This window comes from Eschscholzia californica, unplaced genomic scaffold (assembly GCF_041429995.1).
Source record: "Eschscholzia californica isolate CP2 unplaced genomic scaffold, dmEscCali1.0.p SCAF_4, whole genome shotgun sequence".
NCBI lineage: Eukaryota > Viridiplantae > Streptophyta > Magnoliopsida > Ranunculales > Papaveraceae > Eschscholzia > Eschscholzia californica.
The window spans coordinates 43,393,627-43,403,615 of record NW_028238461.1 but is presented as its reverse complement, the minus strand read 5'-3'; the positions used below and the strand labels follow the sequence as shown (position 1 = coordinate 43,403,615).

The window sequence follows — 9,989 nt, the reverse complement described above, 5'->3', positions numbered from 1 at the left end:
GCATGCGCATGGGGTGTAATTATTATATAAGCACACATGGAATGAGTATAATTATATATGTTTGGTGTAAGGGTAAAGTAATTATTGGTCTTTATGTAAGTTTAAGGTTTGAATGACATTGATTAAAGAAAGTGAAGTGGAAGTGTTGCTAGTTTATGGACTGTCTTTGACCATTCTTGTTTAGTTTTTCCAGTTCACAGTCTGTCACAAAAGAGTAAAATAATGAGGTATACTGTAAGGTGGCCGTTGGTATTTAGAGAGGTAACTTAGGATATTTATAGGGATAAAGGATTTACTTTTTTTACACTTCATTGTTAAATGAATATTAGGCTTACAAATCCACAAAGAAATTCTTTAGGATCATAATATAATATAATTTGTAAGATTCAAATAAAAATGAAGGATGAGGAGGATCATGAACAATAAATCTCTTTGTAGTAGACAGATCTAGTAGTTGAAGTCAGCGGCTCTCCTAAGTTTCCTCCTCTACGGTTCGTGGGGAAAAAGATTAAGTTGACCCTTACAAACAACTCGATGCAATATCTCTCTTCAACCCTTTGAGAGAAATGCGACAAAAATGAAAATCCGTAGACCAACCCCGTCGTCTCTACCCCATAGGATCTACAAGATCAACCTAAGGACGCCCTAAGGGCCACAGATCGACCATAGAACCATGTTCAACAAGTGGAACCATTAATTGTCCACTCTCAGACTCAGTGGTAATCACTTATTCTTAAACAAACAATTTTAAGACCAAAGAGTCGGGAGGAAAAAGAGGGAAAACTCTCCTTTCCTTGTTCTCCTGTAGCTAGTTTCTTGAGACAAGATTCCAACTCAGTATCTTTTGGAAACCCAATATGGTGAAAATTTTAAGTTTTGTTCGAAGCGGGGAGAACGAGTCTCCTGATAGGCGGTGGTTTACCATGTGGCAGATATGCGATTTGAGTCTGCTTATCTCCACCTCGTGAGCTTAGCTAAGACAACGGAATATAAATATGACACTTTTTATGTCAATGATTTATTGTTCATGGCCGTCGATAACTATCGAATTGAAGCAATATGAAGGCAGTCTCCTCATCTTGATTTCCATACGAGGGAGAAGAGAAGGTAACGGGAATGATCAAAATCGAGGATTTCTTTTAAGATTTGGATGAGTCAAAATCTTTTGTTTCCTAAAGTTTTTTTTATTGTATTGAACATGCCTTGGAATTTCTTATATGGGTATTTTGTTGGTTTCGTTGCAACATGAGTTCTGATTTATTCTCTCTACAAATCTTGGATTATTCAACACATATAGAATTAGGTTTCCGTATAGGTAGGACTTTTTTGGTTTTAGCTAGGTTTTGTGAGTTTTTTTGTTATTGTGTGAAGTTTATGTTGGCGTGAATCATGGAAACGTGAATCACCCAATATTATCGTATAAGAAATAATATTATTATATAGGAAATAATATTATCTGTAAATATATAGTTTACCAGTGTTAGGAAATTGTAACATATACCTAATCTCTATTTCTATTCCTGTCTATCATGTAACATTATATATACTCCTCATATGAGATGAATAAAGTATCATTCAAAATCAATCTTGCTCTATAAAACATGGCATCAGTGCATCTTATTTAAAAATTTACGCTTTCGCTACGTCGACTATCGGAGAATACATCACCGACAGTCGCTTTTACTATCATAACATCAAGGTTTGGTTGTGTCCACATCTAGAGTATTTATGGATCTAGGTTGTATTAATCTTATTTAGGTACGAATTTTATTATTTTTGGCATCTTCAATTTCTTTTGGTGTCGTTGGCAGTGTTTGTCATCCATTATCTCTACTATTAATGTTAGTTGTGTTATATATATATATTGATTATAAATCATCTTTTATTATTATCAATATATATTATATACTTCCTACATTATAAGATGTCTGGTTCATCAGATATGTCAATGCCGGTGCCGTCTGGTTCTCAGACTATGACCACCGGACAATCGTCTATCTATACTAGTGAGCCTATGTCTATTCCTTATGGTGTAAAATTGAATGGTATCAATTATTCACTTTGGTCACAAGTGGTTGAGACGTTTATCGCTAGACGAGGTAAACTAGGTTATATTAATGAGAAATGTTGAACCTCAAATACAAGATCTTATATATGATAAATGGTGTATGGAAAATGCAATTGTTAAAGGATGGCTTATTGGTGCTATGGAACCAAATGTGATGAATTTATTTATTCATTTACCAACAGCTAAGGCCATTTGGGAAGCTGTTTCTCGGATTTATTTTGAAGGAGCAGACCGGTCAGTAATTTATAATTTAACACGTAAATCTATGCAGACGAGACAGACTGGTAAACTTATATCAACATATTTTTCTGATTTACGTGATTATCGTAAACCAATTCAATCTACACAACCTGATGTTGTTCTTGCTCGACAGAAAGAAATTGGAGAAGATAGAGTTTATGTATTTCTTGCAGGCCTCGATGATGTCTATGATCGTGTTCGAAGTGATATTCTTCGTACAGATCCATTTCCTAATTTAGATTCGGCTTTTGCAATTGGTAGGGGTGAAGAGCAACGCCGAAACACGATACTAAATGTTGATACTAGTATGGCTATGGTTGCTAAACTTTCAGGGCCATCTTTATCTAATGGTCCTTCAGGAGGATGCAAACATTGTGGGAGTTCTAAGAATGTAATTAAAAATTTCTTTAAGAAGAACGGATATCCAGACTGATGGGACAGTTACAATGAACGAAAACGAGAAGGAAAAAATAAGAAGGGTGGAGGAAAAGCAGCTCTTGCAACAACAACACATCAATTATATCCAGAAGTGACTTCTGTTTCTGATACACAACCATCGGTTTCTGGTGTCTCACTTCTTGATCCAAAATTGATACAACAATCAGGTAGCTTCGCTCTTCTCTCCTCTGATGCTTTAAAGGATCCTGGCTGGGTCATTGATTCTGGAGCTACATATCACATGACCTATGATGCTAATATATTATTTAATCTTGGTGCACCTCACTGTTCTCATATTGATAATGTTAATGGTGCATCTGTACCCGTTACTAAATCTGGAACTGTTACTTTAACACCCTCGTTGTCACTTGAGCACACAGTACTGGTTCCTTCATTATCTAATAATCTTTTGTCCGTGGCACAAGTGACCGAGTAATTAAATTGTTTAGTATTAATGTATCCTCGTTTTTGTCTACTTGAAGATCTCAACATCAAGGATATATTTGGGCGTGGTACTAAGAGAAAGGGGTTGTATTATGTTGATGATGTCTGCATCAGAAAAGGGTTAGCAGTAACAGGGTCATCTCATGTTAAGGAAGATCAGATTTGGTTATGGCACAAGCGGTAAGGTCATGCTTCATTTGGTTAGTTACAACATTTATTTCCTCGTCTATTTTCGGGTTGTGATATTTCAAATTTTAATTGTGAGACTTGCGTTTTAGCAAAAAGTCATCGTGCTTCTTATTACTCCATTAAAAATAAAATTTTGTTACCCTATGAGTTAGTTCATTCTGATGTTTGGCCTGCTCCGGTATCTACCGTATCTGGTTATCGTTGGTTTCTAATATTCGTTGATGATTGTACCCGTATGACATGATTATATCTTATGAAACACAAAAATGACGTACAAGAATGCTTTCAAATTTTTCATAAGATGGTACAAACACAATTTTCTACTACGGTTAAGATTCTTCGTTCGGATAACGGTGGTGAATATGTTAATCATGAGTTAAGAAAATATTTTCAAGAACATGGTATTATTCATGAAACCACGTGTCCACATACCCCTCAACAAAATGGTGTAGCAGAACGGAAAAATCGTCAATTACTTGAAGTGACACGTGCAAGTCTCATTGGTGCTAGTATGCAACCAACTTACTGGGAGAACGCTATAACATCTGCAGTTTATTTAATTAATCGTGTCCCAAGTAAAGTGTTGGATTTCAAAACACCACTAGAGAAACTTTCTCAATATGTGTCTATACCTTCTCAGTTGACTTTGGTACCTAGAGTGTTTGGATGTGTAGCATTTGTTCACATTCCTAAACATCAACATACAAAGCTAGATCCGTGTGCTTTGAAGTGTGCGTTTGTCGGTTATTTTCCTCATTAGAAATAGTACAAGTGTTATCACTCACCTAATCGTAAATCGTTTGTCACTATGGATGTAACATTCTCTGAACATGAGATGTATTTTTCCTCGTCGGTATTCAATTTTTCTCTGCGGTACCATCCAATGATTCTCCTTCTGTTCCTGAAACTGAGGTATGTACTGAACCAAGTCTTGACACTAACAGTTTAACTAACAATTAGATATCAGTTGCTCTAAGTAATGACAGGTATAGTTTGCTACCTAGAAGCACGAGAGATAAGCCTCCAGATAGATATTCACCTGACAACTCAAAGAGTATGAGGTATCTCATTGTTAATTATGTCTCAACGGATCATCTACCTACTTCAGTCAAGGCCTTCGTAAATCAAATGAGTGATATTATTATTCCAACTAAAGTTCAGGATGCTTTAAAAAATCCAACTTGGAGAAAGACAATGACTGGAGAAATGTGTGCCCTTGACATGAGTGAAACTTGGGATTTAGTACCACTTCCAGAAGGAAAAAAGCCAGTTGACTGTAAATGGATTTTTACTATCAAGCATAAATCTGATGGAACCATAGATAGATATAAAGCGAGACTAGTTGCTCGGGGTTTCACTCAAACATATGGTGTTGATTATCAGGAAACTTTTGCTCCAGTAGCAAAGATTAATACAGTTCGAGTATTGTTGTCACTTCCTGCGAATTTTAACTGCCCATTACAACAATATGATGTGAAGAATGCTTTCTTACATGAAGAAGTGTATATGAGTCTCCCACCCGGTTACAGTTCTACTGAAGATGCTAATTTAGTGTGTAAGCTCAAGAAAGCATTGTATGGTTTGAAACAATCACCCAGAGCTGGTTTGGCCGATTTCGGCTAGCTATGAAAAAGTATGGATATGTTCAGAACAATGTTGATCACACATTGTTTCTAAAAAGACAAGATGATAGACCAACTGCGTTGATTATTTATGTTGATGATATGATTGTGACAGGTGACGACTATGAAGAAATAGGGAAGCTAAAAGACTACTTGTCTTTTGAGTTTGATATGAAAGACCTTGGAGGTTTGAAATATTTTCTCGGTATTGAAGTTACTCGGTCAAAACGGGGAATATTTTTGTCTCAACGGAAATATGTTCTTGATTTGTTGAAAGAAACTGACATGCTTGAATGTCAGCCGATAAGTACACCCATGGAACAAAATCATGGGATGGAAGAGCTTCCTGATCAAGTACCAGCTGACAAAGGGAAATATCAAAGTCTAGTTGGTCGTTTGATCTATTTATCTAACACTAGGCCTGATATTGCATATGCAGTTAGCGTTGTTAGCCGGTTCATGCACAATCCTAGTGAAGTTCATATGGAGGCAGTTGTAAGAATCTTAAGATATTTAAAATCAGCTCTAGGAAAGGGTCTTATGTTTTCTAACCATGGACACGTGAATATTATAGGATATACAGACTCGGATTGGGGTGGCAAAGGTGAAAGAAGACGTTCTACTTCTGGTTATTTCACATTTGTTGGTGGTAACCAGGGCAATGACTAAAGGATATACAGACTCGTATTGGGGTGGCAAAGGTGAAACAAAAGGTCGTATCTATGTCAAGTGCAGAAGCCGAGTACAGGGCAATGACTAAAGGTATATGTGAGATGTTATGACTGAAAATACTTCTAGGGGAGCTTGGCTTTCCTCCTGACAAAGCTATGCAATTATATTGTGATAACCAGGTTGCTGCTAATATTGAGAAAACCCATTGCAACATGATCGAACTAAACATGTTGAAATTGATCGGAATTTCATGTATGAGAAGATAGAGGAAAAAATTATTGAAATTCCTTATGTTAAGTCAACAGAACAACTAGCTGATATTCTAACAAAGGCGTTACCCAGTAAAAGTTTCACTGATTCACTTGTCAAGCTGGGCATTGGTGATATCTATGCACCACCTTGAGGGAGAGTGTTGGCGTGAATCATGGAAACGTGAATGACCCAATATTATCATATAAGAAATAATATTATTATATAGGAAATAATATTATCTGTAAATATATACTTCCCAGTGTTAGGAAATTGTAACATATACCTAATCTCTATTTCTATTCCTGTCTATCATGTAACATTATATATACTCCTCATATGAGATGAATAAAGTATCATTCAAAATCACTTTTGCTCTATTAAACAGTTGAAACTCGGTATTTTTGTTGATTCACAGTGTAAAAGATGATATTTTTCAGCATACACTGTCGAAAATCAATGGTTTTTTTGTTGTCTTATATTTTTAATATTTAATTGTTGTTTGTGGATGATTTTTTATTTCTTTCTAGCAAATTTCAAGTAATTCCTTGTGTTTTTGTACATGCAATCCTTAATCAGATAGAGTATTATTTTGTAGCATCACAACTCATATCTTGTTTGTTTTTTAATACTAGAAGTGTTTGTTTCCTTGTTAATTCTTGCCTAATTTCTTGTTTAGTGTTACTGTAGTTTCTAGGAAGATAGGTCTCAGATTGATGCTTTGTTTTTTGTTTTGTTAGCTAATAGTTATAGTTTTAGCTTTCAGTTGGCTATCTCATTCCTGTTTTTATAGTCCTAGGTATAGATTATTGTTAGTGTATTTATAGGTCAGAACTTTTGAGGTTCAATTTATATTAGTAGTTCTGTTGATCTTTTTTATTTTAGTAGTTTGTTGTTGAGCTAATGTACATTAGTAGTTGGTAGTTTTTTGTGTTAGTTTTGTTTGTTTTCTTTTGTCTTCTATTCCTTGGGAGTGCCTTTATACTTGGCCCTCCGAGAGCTGGCCTTCCCTTTCTGTCACATTAACCCTGGGAGTGCCTTTATACTGGGCTCTCCGAGAATAGGCCTTCCCATACATATAGATGTCTAACTACGAGGCCAACATAGAAAGCCCATCCATATTAAGTTGGAACGTGAGGGGAGCCTCAACTTTCCTCACTAAGAAACATACCCTTAACATTATCATGAAACACAAGCCGGACATCATTTTCCTTTCGGAAACCAAAAACAAATCATACAATATGAATAAACACATTCCCATGCCCAAAAACTACTCTAGTTTCTTCGTGGACCCTATTAACAAAGCAGGAGGCCTCGCTATTTACTGGAAACACCACATCAACCTCAAAGTTATATACTCGGAAAACAACATTATTCAAGCTGAATTGAAGAATGCCAACGGGCCCACTCCCATCATGATTACTGGTTTTTATGGGTTCCCTTACCACAAGAACAAGTTCAAGCCTTGGAAAACTCTCAGTCAACTGAATCAAGACCAAGAGAACCCTTGGGTGATGATTGGGGATCTCAACTCTATTCTAGATCCCATAGAGAAGAGTGGCGGCTCTAAAGGGTCCTACTCTAATATTCCTAAAATCTTGGAGATTATCAATAAATTAGGTTTATTAGATTTGGGCTATCAAGGTAATCCTTACACTTGGAGAGAATCTAATTCAAGAGGGGCAGAATAGGGCTTTGGCTAACCATCAATGGCTCCACCATTTTCATTCTTATGGAGTCACTCACTTGGATGCAGTCGGATCTGATCATTTGCCCATCCTTCTTGACAACAAAGATTCTAGTCAAACTACCCCTAAACCTTTCAAGTTTATCAGAACGTGTATGACCCACCCTGACTGCTATAACTTCATTACTGAAAATTGGGAACACATAAAACAATATCAGAACCCCAACAACATTCAACAAGACCTTAAAAAGCTTAGCAAGCATCTATCTAAATGGAATAAAAAGGTCTTCAGGAACATAGATAACAACATCAATCAGATTACAAAAAGCCTTCAAAATAGTAAATCAAAAGAGGAAGACCACAAACTCACACTTGCCCTAGAGGAGCTCTACAACCAGCAAGAGAGTTTATGGAAGGAGAAATCAAGAAACAACTTTATCACATTAGGAGACAAAAATACCAAATATTTTCACTCTCAGGCTATTCAACGCAACAGGACCAACAAAATCAATGCTATCAAAGATAAAAATGGAGAGTGTCATGAAGATATTAAAGACATTCAAGATACTTTCACTTCGCATCTCCTTGATATTAGTACGACGATCAATCCTGGAGAAGATCAGAATACTCTCAACCTTTTCACTCCCAGTATCACGCAAAATCAGAACAGAGACCTTCTATCTATTCCAGATAAGGAAGAAATCAATTAGGCTATTCATAGTCTCAAGAAAGAAGCTGCCCCGGGCCCAGACGGTTACCCTCCTTTTTTCTTCCAATCTAACTGGGAGACTGCCAACACAGATATTTATGACCTGGTTCAGAATTTCTTCAAAACAGCGTACCTTCCTCCTAATATAAATCATACTCATATCTGTCTGATTCCCAAAACCCCTATCCCCCAAACCCCGACAGACTATCGGCCCATCAGTCTACTGAACACCACTTACAAGATCATTACCAAGCTGTTGGCTGAACATTTCAAACACACCTTAAACCCTATTATCTCTCCTTTTCAAGCAGCTTACGTCCCCGGTAGACAGATAACAGATATCATTATGGGTCAGGAAATTATCCACTCTTTCAAGAAGATGAAAGGATCCGCTGGATATTTTGGTCTTAAGTTAGACATGTCCAAAGCGTTCGATCGAATAGAATGGAAATTTCTAACTGACATCATGAGAAAACTAGGCTACGACGAACATTGGATTAAGATGATCTATACTTGCATCTCTACCTCTTCAATGTCAGTGCTTATTAATGGTCGGCCAGGTAAAGCATTTTATCCTTCTAGAGGTATTCGGCAGGGTGATCCGCTTTCCCCGTTTCTCTTCACGTTAGCTATGGAAGGCCTAAGTCGTAAGTTGATGATGAATAATAATCAAGATAGATTTTTAGGTTTTTCTACTTATCATGCTGACTTTGAGATCTCCCACCTCCTATTCGCCGACGATTGTATTATTTTTGGTAAGAACACAATAGACAACATCCACATCCTCAAAAAGATTCTTCAGGACTTCTGTGATAGCTCGGGTCAAATGATTAATTATGCTAAATCCAACATCTTCTACTCAAAGAATTCACACCCCAAGTTCAAAAGACTGATTATGCGCACTCTGAAAGTTAAATATGCCTCCACCTCAGAGAAATACCTGGGTGCCCAGTTGTTCATCGGAGCTCAAAAAACCAAAGTATTCAAGGATATCCTGGAGCACATCGAGAATAAGCTCAACAAGTGGAACCACTCGTTCATATCCCAAGCTGGTCGCACTGTGGTCATCTTAGCCATAGCGGCGGCCGTACCCCGATACCAGATGCAGTGCTTTGCAATTCCTAAAGGAATAAGCAAAAGCATCAAGGCCGTTCAACGGAATTTCTAGTGGGGTAAGTCGAAAGGTATTTGCACCAAAGCATGGTCATATATCTGCACTCCTAAAAAACTTGGAGGGCTAGGGCTTCATCTGCCAGATCTAGATAATACAGCTCTACTTTCTAAGATGGCCTGGCGGCTCAAAACTAAACCAGAAGCAATATGGGTCAAACTACTTAAAGCCAAGTATTTCTCGCACTCCAATACCCCAGGCCCGGCTAAGGCTCATCACTCCTGGAATTGGAAGACGATCAGAAAACATTATAGCCTTCTTGATGATCTATCAACTTGGGAAGTACAATCGGGTAATGACATCAACATCTGGACTGACAATTGGATCCCTGAAATCAATGGTACTATTCAGAATAACAATCAATCCGATCTTACCAAAGTCGCTCAACTTATCTCGAACAACAACTGGAATAATGAAGTGCTCAGAGCCAACTTCGACGTTATTACTCAAAATCTTATCAAAACTATCCCGGGTAACAGCGAAGATAAGGACCAACTCAA

The 9,989-nt window shown here is 37.1% G+C and overlaps 1 protein-coding gene across 1 annotated transcript; it reads left to right on the top strand.

The window, feature by feature from the left end:
• Nucleotides 1-7,163: 7,163 nt before the first annotated feature.
• On the top strand, nucleotides 7,164-8,319 carry LOC147544904 (uncharacterized). The gene is made up of 2 exons (XM_086635770.1): nucleotides 7,164-7,566; nucleotides 7,679-8,319. Exons 1-2 carry the CDS (start codon nucleotides 7,164-7,166, stop codon nucleotides 8,317-8,319), a joined length of 1,044 nt encoding a protein of 347 aa, XP_086491896.1.
• Nucleotides 8,320-9,989: the final 1,670 nt, after the last annotated feature.

Coding starts and splice junctions, on each gene's coding strand:
- LOC147544904 (XM_086635770.1), top strand. CDS start 7,164: ATGAATAAACACATTCCCATGCCCAAAAACTACTCTAGTTTCTTCGTG. Junction 7,567..7,678: donor ATTAGATTTGGGCTATCAAG/GTAATCCTTACA, acceptor ACTTGGATGCAG/TCGGATCTGATCATTTGCCC.